Below are 18,763 nucleotides of genomic sequence, written 5' to 3'. Positions count from 1 at the left end.
GGAAAGATAGGGATTATGGGGCATCAGGGCTGGCAAGTGGAGTAAAAGAACCCACCTATGCCCCTCAATCACAGTATCCTAGTGTATGCCTAATCTCTTACCATCTTAAATTTAGACCTGCAAGGATCCAAATCCCTCACCCCCCATTCAAGAAGACTGAAGCAAAGAAACTTTCAGTGACTTGCCCAGGGTTACACAGCTAGTAAGTGTATGAAGCCAGATATGAACCTAGTCTTTCTGAGTGCAAGTCCAGGGCATCCTTGACTAAATCACATTGCCATCCCCCTTAGGTCTGGGTTTGGAAGGCTAATGATGGATGTGTGTAGGACCCTGACTAGGAAGGGAAGAGCTCTAATCTGATATCCGGGCTCATTCTTAAATTGGGAAGGAAAGATTTTAAATCAGGGAGAGACCCTTCATTATAGGAGCTGGTGTACTGTGAAATACTGCAGATTACACATTACAGAGACAGGGTAGGGGATATTATATATGCTGTCAGAGTCTGACACAGTTGGTTCTTTTTTTCCCCCTCCTGTTAAAAATGGTTGTTACCAGGGTCAAGCTACTGCCTTTAGGAGGTAAGGAGTAATATATTCAGAAATGAATATGGGGCAGCTAGGTGGCACAGTGGATAGAGCACCCGCCTTGGATTCAGGAGTAACTGAGTTCAAATCTGGCCTCAGACACTTAACACTTACTAGCTGTGTGACCCTGGGCAAGTCACTTAAACCCAATTGCCCTGCAAAAAAAAAAAAAAAGAAATGAATGTGATGTAAAAACAAAATATGCCAATCAAAATGAGGTTAATTTTTTTTAAAGAGAAATTCGGGTGAGAGGGGGGATAATTTAAAAAAATAAGTTACAGAGGAAACAGGATCCCACATGGAAGTGTCTGTACTTAAGGGCCACCTCGTCCTCTGAGCTGGGAACAAAGGATTGGGGAATCAGAGGTGATGAAGAGGTGATTTGAAGTGTGGAGTTTGGGATACAAAAAAACCTAGGAGAGATGGCCTCAACCAAGTTCCGAGACAAAGTTCTTTGCTGTCAAGTCCTTAACCTTGCTCAGCCTCAGGTTTTCTCACTTTTAAACTAAGGGGACTGGAGATCAGTTCTAAAGTCATCTATGTCTCTAAATCCCGTGATCCTCTAGGTTAGGTTGAACATCGGAGTGTTGGAGGTCACACTGCTAGTACGTGGCTGTCAAGATTTCAGATACACCTGCACATGGGTGCTCAATGCAATAATAATAGTAATGCTTTTAGGGTTTCAAAGCACTTTACATAATGATCTCATTTGTCCTTCACAACAACCCTGTGAGGTCAGTAATCTAATACTTGACAGTTTACAAAGTACTACTCTACAGCTATTTTCTCATTTTGTCCACACAACTACCCTGGCAGGGGAGTTGCTTAAATTAGGATCTCCATTTTACTGAAGGAAACTGAGGCTGAGAGAGGTTAAGTAGATTTGCCCAGCTAGGCTGAGGTCAAATTTGTACTCAGATTTTGCCAACTCCAGGACCAGCACTCTATCAATATTGAGGCCGGGTGGTCCAGTGGAAAGAGAACTACTTTTTTTTTTTTACATATAAGGTATTTTATTTTTTCCGTTACATGTAAAGATAGTTCTCAACTTTTGTTTATATAAGCTTTACAATTTCAGATTTTTCTCCCTCCCTCCCCTCCCTCCCCCTTCCCCTAGACAGCAGGTAATCTGATATAGGTTATATCTATATATCTATATCGATATAGATATAGATATATCTATACACACACATATATATACACATAATAACATTAATCCTATTTCTGCATTAGTCCTGTTATAAGAGAAAAAATCAGAGCAATGATGAAAAACCTCAAAATAGAAAAAAACCAACAGCACCAAAAACAAAAGAAATAGTATGGTTCATTCAGCATCTATACTCCACAGTTCTTTTTTTTTTTTCTTGGATTTGGAGATCCTCTTCTATCATGAGTACCCTGGAACTCTTCTGTACCATTGCATTGGTGAGAAGAATATAGTCCATCACAGTAGATCAACACTCAATGTTGATGATACTGTGTACAATGAAGAGAACTACTTCTGAAGTCAAAGGACTTGAGTTCAAATTCTACTTGGTGTCCTTGGGCAATCACTTAACTTTCCTGGATTTCAGTATTCTCGCTTATAAAACTGTTGCTTCAGAGGGCCTCTGAGGGCCTTTCCAGTTCTAGATCTACGCTCCTGTTATGCCCATTTTACACATGAGGAAACTGAGGTCCGGGAAAGTTAAGTGATTAGTTCAAGATCACACGGCTAGGAAAGGGCAGGAGGTGAAATTTGAATCCGGAGCTTTCTCCTCACTCCATCCCACTGCGCCTCGCAACCTCTAATGTCTATGTCTGCAAGCGCATAACACAGGTCAGCTCTCTCCACGGCCCCGCCACTGACCCCCCACTGCAGTGCACATGGGAACAAACGCAAGTTAACACGTAAACCAACCGAAGAGGAAAAAATAAAAACAAAATAAAAACAAAACCTCAAGCCTTTGTCTGGGCGGGGACTGAGCGGAGTGGGGCGGGCCAGGGCGTCGGCTCCGCTCCTGAGCGGTCACTCTTCCCCGTGTGAAGCGAACCACCGCGCAGAGCTGAGCGGACGCACACACCATGGCCAGAGCCGGGGCGCTCCAGGAACCCCGAGCGTGTCTCGGGGGCCGCACTGGCTGAGCAGGAAGCCCCGGGCGGGCGATGGGGGACCGGGAGCACAACAAGAGGCGCTTGCTGGAGCTGCTGCGGGCGGCTGGCACCGGCAACGGCGTGTGTGCGGACTGCGGAGCTCCAGGTAAGAGACCAAGAGCCCTCGGGGCTCAGGGTGCTCCTGGTGACACCCCACCCCCAGCCTGGACCCTTGCGTCCAGAGCCTCCTAGCAGTCCGACCCCACACCCTGAGAGCTTTTCGTCTTCTCTGCGTCTGCCCATCCCGACTACCTTATTTTCTCTGCGCTTTTCTACGGACTTCTCGGCCCAAGGTTTCTTCTCTGTTGGTGTTTCCTAGCCCAGTCCTCCCTGTCCCCTTAGAAATGGGCCTTTCTGAAGTTTTTCTTCACTCGGATTCACTGTTCTTCCAACAGGGCTGTTTAGCATTCAATAAGACTTCTGCTTAGGTGAGGTGTCCACCTGTTCGGGAGAGGGAGAGTGGGGCGATTTCGAAGCTGAGAAAGTAGGGTACTCCCTTAAAGCACTTTCTAAGAGTTGATGTTGGGGTGGAAATTAGAGCCAGTAAGTAGCCCTGCTGCCAGAGTCCGGCTCAAGGCCAAGTTTTCCTCTACGTGTCCATTAGACTGTGTACCACCCTCCTCCCCACGCACCCACGCACGACAACCCAGTTCTGCTCGCCAGGGTGCCAGCAGCAGCGCTCTGGGTTATCTGTTCCCACCTAAACCTTACCCCAACCCAGTTTTCTAGATGTCCTCTCTTCCCCCCTGCAGATCCTGACTGGGCTTCTTACAAGCTGGGAATTTTCATTTGCCTGAATTGCTCTGGAGTGCACCGGAACTTCCCTGAGATCAGTAAAGTGAAATCAGTTCGACTTGACTTCTGGGATGACAGTATCGTCGAGGTAGAAGGGGGAATGGGACTAGATAATCCTAGGCGGAAAAATGACAGAGATTTCAGGGATCTTAGAGATCTCCGACTCTGGACTCTCTCCTTTTACAGAGGAAGAAACTGAGGCCGGAAGAGAAGAGATTTACCTAAGAAGCTTACATTCTAATATACCACAGCCTGGCGATCAAAAGCATGTGCATAGATAGCTACATATCAGATACCCACACAGAGGGGAATTGAACCCGTTCTCTTGCTTCCCAAGCTAGCACTTTCTCCTACCACACCAGGAATTTCAAGAGGATGATTGCTCAAGCCTGGCACCACATATTCCCATCTTTCACATGTGAAGATGATACTAATGGGGTTAATCTTCCTTTATCCCTGCTCAGGGACTGGGCCTCTGATTTCACTGGTATAGAGAACCTCTGCCTGAGGAAAGTCCCTCTTCCAAGACAGATCTGAACTTCTCTACAAGTTAGTCTTAGACAGTTGCCTGGGGCCTTGAAAGTTTAAATCAAGCCAACAACCCCTAGTAAATCAGCGTTCTTTATGTGTCTGGTGATAAAAATCAAAAGCAAAACTAGTCTCTGCCCTCAAGTAACTAACATTCTGATGGGGAGACGACTGTCTGGGGATCAAAAGCGTATGCAGAAGTAGTTATATACCAGATACCTGCAGAGTAAGTTGGAAGGTAACTTTAGAGGAGAAGGCTCAAGCCCCTGGCGGGGAACCCAGAAAGGCCCCCGGAGGAAGGTGGCATTCGAGCTGAGCCTTGAGGGAAGCCAGGGAATCGAAGGGGAGGGGGAGGGGGAGGGGAAGGGGAATAGCCAAGTACAAAGGCACTGAAATGGAACATGGAAAGGCAAATTTATTCAAGGAACATGTTGCCCGTTGATCTGGCAGGATCATAGGATGTGGTGGAGGGGAGTCAAATATAAGTAAGACAGCCACTGTGTGTCGGGGAGGGACTTAGACCCAGGTCTTCCTGTTTTAGCAGCCGGCTCTCTCCTATTATTTCAGGCTGCCTCTCTCACAGAGGGGAGCAGTGACCATAAAATCCCCAAATATCATATAATCTCCCCTCCCCAATATCTTTGACTGAGGAAGTAGAACCCAGTCCTTTCCTTCACCTCTAGAAGATTTACCTCCTTACAGCTCGGCTCAGGTTGGTGTTAAAATTAGAAGGCAACGGGGCAGCTAGGTGGCTCAGTGGATAGAGCACTGGCCCTGGAGTCAGGAGAACCTGAGTTCAACTCTGGCCTCAGACACTTAACACTTACTAGCTGTGTGACCCCGGGCAAGTCACTTAACCCCAATTGCCTCACCAAAAAAAAAAAAAAATTAGAAGGCAAGATGCATTTTGGTATAGTCCCTAGAGAGCTGTCCTGGAGTCCCAAAGACCTGGGTTCAAATCCCACCCCAAACACATATTGGCATTGAGACTCTAAGCAAGTCATTTAAGCTCTTAGTGTCCCAGGTAAACTCTCTAAGACTGTATGGGGTGGAGCAGCTGTCAGACTGCATCAGTACATCAGTAAAGGGAGTTTACTACCTTGGGAGTTCGCTAAAACAGAGAAATCGAAATCTCTCTCTCTCTCTCTCTCTCTCTCTCTCTCTCTCTCTCTCTCTCTCTCTCTCTCTCTCTCTCACACACACACACACACACACACACACACACACACACACACTTGAATTTCCAGACCTGTAGTATGCTGATGATTAAGAAGCTGCCCAGAAATGTGCTGTTTAGTAATTGACTAGCTGGGAGTTAATATATCCCATAGAGAGTTAACCATGCTCATGGACAGATATTTTTACTAAAAGGCAGGCTATGACAGAGCAGAGAAAGCTTGGGGATTAGGAATCAGAAGATTTTGGTTCTCTTTCCAGCTTTGCCTCGTCTGAACTCTGACTTTGGGTAAGGTCCTTGAACCTTTCTAAATTAGTTTCCTCATCTGTAAAAAAAAAAAAAAGGAGGAAGATAATAATGCTTTTGTGTAGTTCGAGTCGTGAGGATCAAGGGAGAGAACACATGCAAAGTGTTTGTAAACTTTGTGTAAATGTTAACAATCATCGTGGTAGGATTGGCATTCTGTCGTTCCCTGGGCACTCAGCCAGCCTGTTCTGTGATGGTCCAGCAGTAGCCACTGTTTGCAGTGCCCCCTGTAGTTTGCCTCAGGGGGCTACAAAGTACCAAAGCATCTGGATCAGAAGGAAAAAATCATATGTGCCGTTAATCTGATTGCCAAGCCCCTACCTGCTTCCTAGTGTCCGCAGGCATCTGCCCAATTCAGTGACGTGGATCCTTCTGCCCCCTCCTGGAAGGCAACCCTGGACTAGCCTGCTCTACCGCTCTCTTGGCCAGCAGCCTGTCAGGCCAGTCTGTTTGTCTGGCCCGCTGGTTTCCCAGCTGCCTGCGGCAGGAGCTCACGGTTGGAGCCTGGAGTCACCAGTCTTCTGGCAGAATTAAGGGCAGTGAGTGACTCTAGGGCTTGGGGGCAGCAGCCTCTTCCCATGACCAGGGAACGCCTCCATTGAAAGACAGGAAAGGATAGATTTGTCAGCACTTGCTGTGGTTTCATTTCGCATTTTAGGCTCTAAGATCATTCAGGGAAATGGGAGAACTCAAGGCGGGGGTGGGGGTGGGGGAGGGGTGCAGTGGCTGGAGAGGAGGGAAGGGCCTAAGCCCAGACATTGATGCTGAGGAGGGCAGTCACCGGGCTGAATTTTGTTTTTCAGTTTATGACACGAAATGGAAACCTCTGCTCCAAGGCGAAATATGAAGCAAAAGTCCCTGCTTTCTACTACATCCCCCAGTCTGAGGACTGCCTGTAAGTGGGGTTCTTTTAGGGTCTGTGCCGGTCTTCCCCCTCCCCCCCACCATTACTATCATCCTCCTAAGTGTCTGAGGCAGGATTCAAACTTGGGTCTTCCCAACTTCAAACCCAGTGCCCTTTATTCACTACTGACCCTCAACCTTATTTATCTCTCCTCTTATGACTTAGAATGGGCAGTGGCCCATGGAGAGAGCCCAAACTTGGTTGGCTGTTAACCTAACCAGAATCTAGGTCTCAGAATCACAGAATTTGAGAGTTGGAAAGATCCTCAGCATCCCATTGAAGAAAAGAACCCCCAGGGGCTGACAAGTGGTCATCTAGTTTCTGCTTGAAGACCTGTCAGGGAGGGTGAGCCCGATGACTATTGAGGCAGCCCATTCATTCCTATTTCAGAATGCTCTAATTGTAGGACATTTTTCCTGACATTAAGGCCCAAGTCTTGTAGGTGACTTCCTCTTCAGTGAGGCAGTGTGATCGAGGGGAAGTTTCTTTTCTTTTCATTTCTTTCTTTCTTTCTTTTCTTTTTTTTTTTTTTGCGGGACAGTGAGGGTTAAGTGACTTGCCCAAGGTCACACAACTAGTAAGTATCAAGTGTCTGAGGTCAGATTTGAACTCAGGTTCTTCTGAATCCGGGGCCTGTGCTTTATCCACTGTACCATCTATCTAGCTGCACCCAGGGGAAGTTTCACTGGCAAGAGAACTGAGTTCTAGTCCTAGTTCTTCCACTAGTTAGTAGGATCTTGGGCAAGTCACCTCCCTTCTGAGGGAACTCCTATTTCCTCCCCTGAATTTGTACTAGATGGCCTCTAAGGGTTCCTTTCAGCTTTCATAATTCCTCATTCCAGAAGCAACTGGGTTGACTAGGAGTCGGGTGTGAGTGTTGGATAGGACGACTGAGTTCTGACTTCTCTCTCTCTCTCTCTCTTTTTTTAAACTTCTCTCTTTAAAAACATTTCAATTTCACTTTTATTTGCATATTCAAGTCTCATATACTCCTGAGTAATAAGTTTTGGTTTCTTCCATTTCTTTTGGGGCATCTTTTGAGTAATATCTTCTGGCTTAGGAATGAGTTCTTCCGTTTCAGTCAGTATCATATCAATATGGTAAAGGGAACTCAGGGATGAGCTGATTGGTCTAGGAGTCCTATAAGTATGTGTGGTAAAAAAGTTTTTAACAGTCAGTTAGTGAATACGGAAAGATGCCAGTTTTTAAAGGACCACCCTTTCGGGGAGGAGACCAACGGCTGTGCATGGGCAACGCACACCAGTCCAGCTGCTAAGCACTCCACTTCCGGGGTGCGAGCTTAAAAGGCAAGGAGAGAACGGAAGTGGGGGTCTCTTTTCGGCTCTCCTTGTTAGCTGGCTGCGCTGCACAGACAGACGCTGACTGGAGTTCAACTCTGCACGGCTCGCTGTAGCAGCACATGCTTGACGTGGCTCTCCCCTCCAAAGGTGGCCTTGGGCTTTTGGTGAGTTTTATACGGAATATAGACTAAACTTAGACTTAAGACTATTTGTTTTGTATTTCTACTTTCCTATCCCTCTAATCAACATCACCTTGTAATTTCCAAACAATAAAAGCTCTAACTAGAGACCAGAGGCTTCTTCCATTTACTAGTCTGGGAGATAAATAAGGGAAACAGTTAAAAGAGGAGGTTAATGCTCTAGTATCCAATTTTAAATCTCACATATGCCTGTGCATTTTGGGGGCCTTATAAATCTGGACAGGCTTAATGACAAGAGAATCCACATTCAAACTTAGTTCTCCATCACTTTCTGCATTTTTTAGCATATGCAGCAAGAACTCATTACTCTTTTGGGGCCAGTGACCCTGTGGATAGCCCGTTGGCTTACAGTGACCATACCTGTCAACTCCACTATTTTGCTGACAAAAAAGAAGTCTGTTGTTTCTTTAATGTTACCATTTATCAGATAGTTGGTCGATTTTCAGATGTGTAAGCTTGAGTAGTTTCAAGTGTGTTCTTAAAATGGACTTGAGATTTGACCCCGCCCCCCGCATTGACTTACTTGATTTTGTGGGGTTCAAGTGAGCTCAGCCTGTTCCCAAGGTACAGAGGTACAGAGGTACAGACCTACAGAGGTAGGTAGGTAGAAGCCAAGTCCTTCAACTTCCCAGTTGACTAATTTTGGAATTGAATAAGGCAGAATGTAAACTCCCCAAGGGCAGAAACTCCTTGGATGTTTGTTGCATTTCCCAGAACTTAACTTGTTTGTGGTAGGCTTTCAATAAAGTGTTTGTTAAATTGGATTCAATTGAATTTAATTGGAGAAAGGGTATTGAAACTTAACAAAAGGGCTTGGAATGTTCTAGGAGTGAGACTTTGGGTCAAAAAAGCTCAGACTCAACAGGCTCAGAGAGATTAAGCCCATTTGCCCAAGGTCACACAGCTAGAAAGTGTTAGACTTGGGGCAGCTTGGAGGCACAGTGGATAGAGCACCAACCTTGGATTCAGGAGGACCTGAGTTCAAATCTGACCTCAGACACTTGACACTTACTAGCTGTGTGACCTTGGGCAAGTCACTTAACCCCAATTGCGCAGCACAAATAAATAAATAAATAAATAAATGAACAGATAAATAAATAAATAAAAGAAAGTGTTAGACTCAAAACCAGAACCTAGATGCCTATGCTGTGTCTCCCTGAGCCCAATAAGTAGAGGTGTACAGTCAGTCAGCAGTCAACGAGCATTTATTAAGTACTTACAGTGTGCCACACACTGTACTAAGAGAGCAGAAAACAAAGAAACTTGATGCTGTCTTCCAGGAGCATACATTCTAGTTGGTGAGGGGGGCGGGAAGACCCATGCCACAGAAATGGCACAGCTTGTGGTAGGTCCAAATTCTTGCCCCAAAGTAGGAGTCTCTAAGATGTCAATGGGGTGCATGCCCTTTCCTGGCAAGGGTGAGTTATTTTAGGGACAGCAGAGATGGGGAGGCGGGGTAGCCTATCCCTGGCTGCCTTTGGTAAAGATTTTGTACTCTTTTTTTTGTTTGTTTGTTTTTTGGGTTTTTTTGAGAAGCAATGGGGGTTAAGTGACTTGCCCAGGGTCACACAGCTAGTAAGTGTTAAGTGTCTGAGGCCGGCTTTGAACTCGGGTCCTCCTGAATCCAGGGCTGGTGCTTTATCCACTGTGCCACCTAGCTGTCCCACCTTTGGTAAAGATTTTGAACCCATCCCTAGTCTTTCTTAACCTCAAAATCAAGTCAGCATGAATTTATGAAGGGCCTACCATGTGCTGGGCACTGAACTAAGTTGTTGGGATAACAAAGAAAGGCCAAATCAGTCTCTGCCCTCAAGGATCTGCCCGTCTAATGTGAGAGACAATATACAATTATGTCCAAATGAGATTTTTTTTTTTTTTGGTGAGGCAATTGGGGTCAAGTGACTTGCCCAGGGTCACACAGCTAGTAAGTGCCAAGTGTCTGAGGCTGGATTTGAACTCAGGTCCTCCTGAATCCAGGGCTGGTGCTCTATCCACTGCGCCACCTAGCTGCCCCTCCAAATGAGACATATTTTTAAAAGCCACTAAAGCCAAGTCCAGGGTCCAGGGTTGGTTTCTTTTCAGTATTTACCCAAGAAGTTCTTGTGGCCACACTGGACACAGTCTGTCCTTCCCGCCACCACAAACACCTGGGTCTTGGGGTGACTTCTTAGTTCTAGAATCTGAGTTTCACATCAATGAGAAATCTAATCTCTCTGTGTGTGTTTCTCCAGAAGTTACAGGTGACACAAGGTGAGCATGGACTTAGCAAGCTTAATTTTCTAAATTCAGCTTCGCTTTTTGGGGTTCAAATAGGTTAAGGGTGTTCAGGTTCCTGCTTCACCAACCAGGAGACGTTTGGAGGAGGGAGCCTGGTACCAGCCTAGTATGAGACTGTACCTCTGATTTCCATCCAGCTGTAGGAATTTCATCAAGAGCCTACCTTTCCTATGGGAAAGACTGTTGCAGACACAGCTAATCACACCCTTTCTCTCTTCAGGGTTTTAAAGGAGCAATGGATCCGAGCCAAATATGAGAGACAGGAGTTTGTGGCAGGCAGCCTCACCTGGGCCATCTCCGGTAAGGCAGATTCTATTGTTAAAGTTTGTGTTTTTATTGGCACAAGAAAATGTGACTTTAGTGCCTCAGCCAGAATCTTGGCAGAGCAGTTGTGTTTTATATATAGCTAATAGGTGCTTACAGCTGACATAATCCAATTCCTTCATTTCATAGAGTGACTTCACAGGCATAAGGAAATTCCTGATAAGAACATTCCTCTCATATCCATTAGTAGCCGATCAGAACCTGCTCTGTAATTTATTGCATGACAGAGCTCCATGGGACACCGAAAAGCTAAGTAACTCACCCAGGATCATAGATTTAGAAAGGACCTTAGAGGCCAATGAATCTGATTGCCTCAGTTTTATAGATGAGGAAACTGAGACCCAGAAAAGAGTAATAAGGCACACCGGGAGTCACACAGCCAGGTTGTGTCTGAGGTAGGATTTGAATGGAGGTCTTTTTTCCTCTGAGGCTGGCTCTTCATCCACTGTGATGGAGAAATTGCTGCTGTTGGTTTCCATTCTCATCTTTTTTTTTTTTTTTTTAGTGAGGCAATTGGGGTTAAGTGACTTGCCCAGGGTCACACAGCTAGTAAGTGTTAAGTGTCTGAGGCCGGCTTTGAACTCAGGTCCTCCTGAATGCAGGGCTGGTGCTCTATCCACTGCGCCCCCTAGCTGCTCCCATTCTCATCTTTTTCAATGGATTTCAGCTAGACATAGTTCTGGGATAACTCTTTTTTTTTTTTAATGTTTAATGTTCAAGGGCAATTGCATAACTGGATAAAATAATTGGTTTGCAGCTGAGTAATTGTTGAGATCCAAATTCCACCTTCTTCTTCAGGAAGCCTTTCCCAGTCCTTAATACCAGTGCCTTCCCTCTGTTGATTATCTACAACTTGTCCTGAATATGGTTTGTTTGAACATGTTTGTTGACATGTCTCCTCCATTAGACTGTGAGCTCCTTGAGAGCAGGAACTGTCTTTTGCCTTTCTTTGTATTCACTCTGCTTAGCATGGTACACATTAGGCACTTAATAAATGTTTGTTGATTGACTGACTGGCTGATTATGATGACCAAATCAGTAGATACTAAATGCTTGTCGATTGACTGATTATGATTACCAAATCAGTGTAGTTTAACACAATGTCTGGCACACAGTAGGCACTTAATAAATGTTTGTTGATTGACTGACTGGCTGATTATGATGACCAAATCAGTAGATACTAAATGCTTGTCGATTGACTGATTATGATTACCAAATCAGTGTAGTTTAACAATGTCTCTCACACAGTAGGCACTTAATAAATGCTGTTGTTGATCGACTGACTGACTGGCTGATCAGTGTAGTCAGCTCTCAGTTATCTGGTGCCAATGAGAAGCTGTAGCACAGATACTATAAACCACTATCTAACTGCAGAGAGCCTAGCACAGCGGGTCACACAATGAACCCAGCATAGGTGTAAGCTTTGGCTCTACTGCTTACTTGCTGTGAGCTTGGGCACGTTACTTAGCCTGTGTCCAAGGCTCAGTTTAGTTATCTCTAAAATGGAGATAGTAACAGACCACCTACCTCACAAAGGTGGATCAGATCAAACGAATTGAGCCTTCTATAGGGTTCTGAAACCATAAACTGCTGCATGTTTGAGCTGTTGTCACCAGGAAGATCTGGGTTCAAATCCTGACTCAAAATGGCTATGTGACCCTGAACAAGTCACTTGAATTGTGGAAGGCAACCCTTTAAGAGGATATGTTGCAGAGAAGATGTTGACCTGAATTAGGAGACAGAGCTTCTTCACTTGGGCACATCCTTTACTAATGAAATCATAGGTCTAGTCCCTAGCCTTAGCCCGATTAAGACACTATGGTGAGTACGAGAGGAGCTTTGCTGCTGCTGCCCCTGCCGCTACAGGTGCCACAACCATTATCACCGTCGCAGCTGCTGCCGACATGTTCCAGGGGCAGGAGAATGAGGGCGGCAAGCCAAGCTCCAGGGTAATGAAACCCCCTGGAGGAGACTCAAACAATCTCTTTGGAACTCCAGAAGAAGTTATTCCTTCAAATAGACCAAATAGAATGGCATCTAATATCTTTGGAGCATCTGAGGAACCTCAGAATACACCCAAAAGGTCAAATCCTCCAGGAGGCACAGGAAGTGGTATCTTTGAAGAGCCTACTCCTGTGCAGGCTCGGTATCGTTTGAATCCCCCTGGTGGGAAGACCAGTGACATCTTTGGGTCTCCAGTCACCATTACTGCACCCTTAGCCCACCCAAACAAGCCCAAGGATCATATTGTCTTATGTGAAGGTGAGGACACAAAATCGCAACTTAGAGCTACAGAGAATACACAATCTTCAAAAGAAGAACATGATGAGAAATGTGATAAAGGAAAGGAGGAATGAGCCAAGGAAACTGAGTCTAAACTCAAGACTGACAACCATGAGCCCAGGTTGGGCCCCAGGCCTCGCTCACACAACAAAGTCTTCAACCCACCAGGTGGCAAATCCAGCATCTCTTTCTACTAAAGGAAACTACTACCAGCATCTTCAGACTAGAAACTCTTCTGTTAGGGTGTCAAGGTTTCTAATTAGTGAGAATTGGGGTGGGGCAGGGAGGGGAGGGGTTGAGGATTTACGTGAAGATTTTCATGTAGCTTGCTGCTCCAACTTGGCTTCTAGAAACAGCTGGGGCTACACGGGACCAGGAGACACAGAGCCTTTCAGGGAATAGACAAAACAAATGTTATGGGAGCAAGAAGGAATTCCCCAGGTTTTCATCCCAGAATTAGTTCCAAATATGAGAGAATCTTTGATGGAGTGAAAGAAAATGGGGAAAGAGTAGGATCATCATAGGTACTGGGAACATTCGTGATTTGGTAGGCAAAAAGCATGGTCCTGCAGCAGCAGCCATTGACAGTGTCACTAGGGGACTAAAAATCCATGGGAATAATATGTTGGACAGCTGCCCAAGGAATGCTCCTCCTCCCTTGTCTGGTAAGGGATACAAGTTGTGTGTCAGAAGGGTAATGGATCATTTAGCTCACAGAGCCCCTAAATTGTAGAGTGATGATACAGGACCTTTATCTTTTATGGGGGCACTGTTAATATCTAAGAAAACGGGTATTAAATCTATCTGTGTCCTTCTGTTTGCCTCCATGATGCATTGTTCAGCAGATATCCTATGAGGCTTTTTGACCTTTCCCACAAAAGCCAGGGGAAGACTCACTAAGCTGCAACTTGAAAGGGGTATTGGACTTGATTTGACTTCTGCAAGTGCTTATCAGTCGAACCAATTTTCCTTTTCCCTTGTTTGTAGACCATTCTTTTTTTTTTTTTGTGAGGCAATTGGGGTTAAGTGACTTGCCCAGGGTCACACAGCTAGTAAGTGTTAAGTGTCTGACGCCAGATTTGAACTCAGGTCCTCCTGACTCCAGGGCTGGTGCTCTATCCACTGTGCCACCTAGCTGCCCCTGTAGACCTATTCTTAATGGCAGAGTTTTGCACCCATATCTTCCAGGGTAACTTTTGTCATCTAGAAGAAGCCCTTAGCTCAAAAGGCCTGCCTTACATAAGAGAGTAAAGTGAATAATATTTCTCCCTGCCATTCTCATAAGCCTTAAATGCCTTTGCCTCTGCCGTTCACTAGTGGTGTGAACATACTACTTTCACAAACCACAATTCTTTTCTAAAGAGGGTAAGTGGGGCCTTCCAATCTTTTTTAAAGGCCTTTTAACCTAATTTCTTTCTGATATTTTGGTTATTCATATTTTTCTAAGACCTTTTTTTTATTGTAATCATTTAATGAGGAGGAGAGCAAATCACTGAGACCCTTCAGTTCTTCATAATAAACATTTTGGACAATAAAAAAAAGACACTATGGTGAGATTATGGAGTGAGTTAATCAGGATTAAATGAATATATTACGTATACACACACATATACATATATATATATGTTATTAAATTCCAGGTAGAGACATTTTGAAATTTTCTATTTATTAGGATCATGGCTCTAGAGCTGAAATGGATCTCTAGTTCAACCCTCAAATTTTACAGATGAGGAAACTGAGAACTGAGGCCCAGGGAAATAAAACTGCGTTCCTAAATCATAGAGAGGACTGGCCATCTGGTGGCTCAGAGGCTTCTTTAAAACAAACAAACACATTTATTTTTCCAACCTCCTCATTAAAATGCTGTTGCAGCTAATTCGAAAAGTAAATAACCCGGGGCAGCTAGGTGATACAGTGGATAGAGCACTGGCCCTGGAGTCAGGAGGACCTGAATTCAAATCCAGCCTCAGACACTTGACACTTACTAGCTGTGTGATCCTGGGCAAGTCACTTAACCCCAATTGCCTCACACACACACAAAAGTAAATAACCCTTAGATGGATAATGAAAGTGCATCTGATTTGGTGGACCCTTGCGGAAAGATTCCAGGAGTGACTTTTCTCCCTTAGGCCAGAGGTCCTTAACTTGGAAGTTGGGATATACAGGTGTCCCAAAAGGCTTAGCTTGGGGTACCTGGCGTCTCTCACTTCTGTCATTGATGCCAATGCAGATCAGAATGCGCCCTTGCCTTCTTACCCTGTTTGGTTGGTTGTTTTTCTGAGTGTATCTCCACATTCCTCCAGAGAAGATCTCCTCGCCATTCTGAAGGCTTCTCAACTTCTTTATCATATCATGGACACCTCCAGAGTCTGTTGGGCAATCTGTCTGTTGATCCTTCCTATGGCCACGAGACTGGCTTGCCTCCTTTTCTCGATTGGACTCATCCTTGATGTTGTCTTATGTGCCCACTTTGGGGCACCCCCCTGATGTCAGTATGATATAGCTTGCTTGGACCCTTATGTGTCTTCCATTGGCATCATCCATGCTTTTGATTCTTTCGATAACAACGATGACGATGACTGACACTTAAATGGCCCTTCGGGGTTGACAAAACCCTTCTATGTACATCATCTCTTCTTGTTCTTGTTCTTTTTTTGGGGGGGGGGGGCAGGGCAGTGAGGGTTAAGTGACTTGCCCAGGGTCACACAGCTAGTAAGTGTCAAGTATCTGAGGCCCGATTTGAACTCAGATCCTCCTGAATCCAGGGCCAGTGCTCTATCCACTGCACCACTTAGCTGCCCCGGAGATTATTTCTTCTGATCTTGATTGCAATTCCTCATTTTACAGATCAAGAAACTGAAGCTAAAAGAGTTGAATGACTTCACCATTCACGGTCCCACATGTATCAGAGGCTGGGTTTAGGTCAATTAATCACTACTATTTATTAAATGCCAGGATCTATTTTAGGCAAAGAGCATACATCCTAATGCAGGTATCACCTGACTCTGAGTCCCATGCTCCTTCCGCCATATTCTTCCAGAGAACATTTGGCAACAGGGAGCAACTTCCAGTTTTGTTAAACTGAAGTAACTAAAGGATCCAGGGTGTTTCTGGTGAGGGAATTTGGGACCTGGGGCCAGGGCACCGACCAGTCTGTTTCTCATCCTTGTTGATTAAAGGCAACCGAGAAGGGCTCCTATGGAAGCGGGGGAGGGACAATGGGCAGTACCTGAAGAGGAAGTTTGTCCTCATGGCGAGAGAAGGCCTTTTGAAATACTACACCAAAGAAGAGGTAAGTGTTATTGTTGGTCCTCATGGGTTAGAATAGGATTCTGAAATATGGGTCATGAACTTGGGTTTCTTGGTTTTTTTTTTGTTTTTCCTGAGGCATTTGGGGTTAAGTGACTTGCCCAGGGTCACACAGCTAGTGTCAAGTGTCTGAGGCTGGATTTGAATTCAGGTCCTCCTGAATCCAGGGTTGGTGCTCTATCCACTGCAGTGCCACCTAGCTGCCCCCATAAACTTGTTTTTTTTTTTAATATTTCAATAACTCATTTCAGTGTAATTGGTTTCCTTTGTAATCCCATGTGTCATATTTTGTGCATTTAGAAATATTATCCAAGAAGGGGAGCATAGACATCACTGGATTGCGGAAGGGATTGATGACACACTCACAAAGGTTAAGAGTCCCTGGATTAGCTCAATAGGGTCAGCCATCAACCCACTGGAGGTTCAACTAGAGCCAATTGTACCCTAGTACCAAGGGTATTCTTAGAAAATGGCAATGAATGAAAAGCAGCTATTAAGCTCTTTCTGTGTGCTAAGAGCTGGGATAGACAAACTGAGCCAGCCCCTGCTTAAAGATTTCCCATTTTAATGGAGGGGGCAGCTACTTGGCACAGTGGATAGAGGACTGGTCCTGGAGGCAGGAAGACCTGGGTTCAAATCTGGTCTCAGATGGTCACTAGCTGTGTGACCCTGGGCAAATGACTTCACCCTGTTTGCCTCAGTTTCCCCATCTGTAAAATAAGCTGGAGAACGCAATGGAAAACCACTCTAATATCTTTGCCAAGAAAACCCCAAATGGGATCACAAAGAGTTGTTTGAAAAATGGCTGATAGGGGCAGTTAGGTGGCACAGTGGATAGAGCACGGACCCTGGATTCAGGAGGACCTCAGTTCAAATCTGGCCTCAGACACTTGACACTTACTAGCTGTGTGACCCTGGGCAAGTCACTTAACCCCAACTGCCTCACCAAAAAAAAAAAAAGAAAAGAAAAGAAAAATGGTTGAACAATAATACATAGAGGAGAGCTCATTCTTATGTTCATTTTATGGAAAACAAAAAGGCCAGGAAGTACTTGGGTTGGCAGGGAAGATGACAAGGCCCAAAGGACCTTGGGGAGCAAGGGAGGTCACCATCCAGCTGATGGCATCAATGGCAAATCTTTAAATGGAGGGAGTTGGACTAGGCGATCTTCAAGATCCCTCTGGCTCTAAATCTATGGTCCCAAGATCCCACTTAACCAATTCAGAAAGATTAAAAGATATGCCCAAGGTCACACAGTTAGGAAGTGTTAGCTCCAGAACAAAGAACAAGCAAGGTCTGCTGATGCCAGGACCTGGTCTCCCTGAGCTCAATGAGCAGGGCCAGAGAGGCAGTCAGTAGGCATTTGTGATGTTATTTATTTATTTATAAAATTTATAAAATATGTATTAATATTTACTTATTATGTGTTGGGCACTGTGCCAAGTACCGGGGATACAAAGGCAAAGTCAGTCCCTGCTGTCAAATAGTGCACATTCTCATGGGAGTGACAATATGAATAAAAATGGGGGCAGCTAGGTGGTGCAGTGGATAGAGCACTGGCCCTGGATTCAGGAGGACCTGAGTTCAAATCTGGCCTCAGACACTTGACACTTACTAGCTGTGTGACCCTGGGCAAGTCACTTACCCCTCATTTTCCCACCCCCCCCAATATATATAATATACACACACACATATATACACGTGTATATATATGTGTGTATGTGTGTGTATATATATGTATATATATGTATGTGTATATATGTATGTATATATGTATATATATGTATGTGTATATGTGTGTGTATATACACACACACACACACACACACACACACACACACACACATATATATATATGGGTCAAGATACTCCAAAATAGACAGAAGGTAGACTTGAAAGGGAAAGCTCTAACAACTGGGATGCGTGGGTCGGATATGTGAGATGGTGAGTACCTGTGGGTTAGTTGAACTAGTTGCTGAGAGGCATTTTATGGGTAGGGCCGCCATGTTCCCATCGTTCTCCTTTCATTTATTTGATAAACACTTATTAAGCTACTGTGTTCAGAGCATTAGGGAGACAGGAAACATGGGTAATTAAGGCCCTCTGCTTCCAACAACTTTGGTTTACTAAAGGGATGGTTTTTGTAGGATCATTGTCTGTCTTTCAGGGAAAGGCACCCAAAGCTGTCATCAGCATCAAGGACTTGAATGCCACATTCCAGACAGAGAAGATAGGAAATCCACATGGGCTTCAGATCACCTACAAGAAAGATGGTCACACCAGGAACCTCTTTGTATATCATGAGAATGGGAAGGTAAATAGCCCGGAGCCCTGGCCTCTCTTATAGGAAGCCTGACCTCGGCCTCCTCTAACTAATGTCATTTGTGTTCTTAATCCCCGTCCTCTGCATCTTGAGATTCTCCCTCTCTGGATAAAAGGCATTACCCCAACTAACCTCCAATCACTAAATCTGGGCTGGCATCAGAACAAGGCAGACCAGGGACTGGGCAACCCCAGGAGCAGGGTTTTTATTTTATTTTATTTTATTATTTTTGGTAGCAATGGATCATAGAGGGGACATCAATTAGCGTGACAGAGTCCTCTGGGTTCTGGGAGTCCGTGGAGGGCAGAGGACTTGGGTT

At 45.0% G+C, this 18,763-nt stretch overlaps 1 protein-coding gene and 1 pseudogene across 1 annotated transcript in view; both read left to right on the top strand.

The window, feature by feature from the left end:
* The first annotated feature begins 2,628 nt into the window (after window positions 1–2,628).
* Window positions 2,629–18,763, top strand: part of ADAP2 (ArfGAP with dual PH domains 2) — a 38,604-nt gene continuing 22,469 nt past the window's right edge. Inside the window, exons 1-6 of the mRNA XM_043964284.1 lie at window positions 2,629–2,823; window positions 3,470–3,600; window positions 6,327–6,418; window positions 10,426–10,505; window positions 15,992–16,104; window positions 18,289–18,435. Coding sequence (XP_043820219.1) covers window positions 2,730–2,823; window positions 3,470–3,600; window positions 6,327–6,418; window positions 10,426–10,505; window positions 15,992–16,104; window positions 18,289–18,435 — 657 coding nt within the window. The 5' untranslated portion in view covers window positions 2,629–2,729. The remainder of the gene's footprint in view (window positions 2,824–3,469; window positions 3,601–6,326; window positions 6,419–10,425; window positions 10,506–15,991; window positions 16,105–18,288; window positions 18,436–18,763) is intronic.
* On the top strand, window positions 12,434–13,009 carry LOC122726521 (annotated as a pseudogene).

Source organism: Dromiciops gliroides, chromosome 4 (assembly GCF_019393635.1).
Source record: "Dromiciops gliroides isolate mDroGli1 chromosome 4, mDroGli1.pri, whole genome shotgun sequence".
In the NCBI taxonomy this organism is placed as follows: Eukaryota; Metazoa; Chordata; class Mammalia; order Microbiotheria; family Microbiotheriidae; genus Dromiciops; species Dromiciops gliroides.
This window is presented reverse-complemented; position numbering and strand designations above follow the sequence as displayed.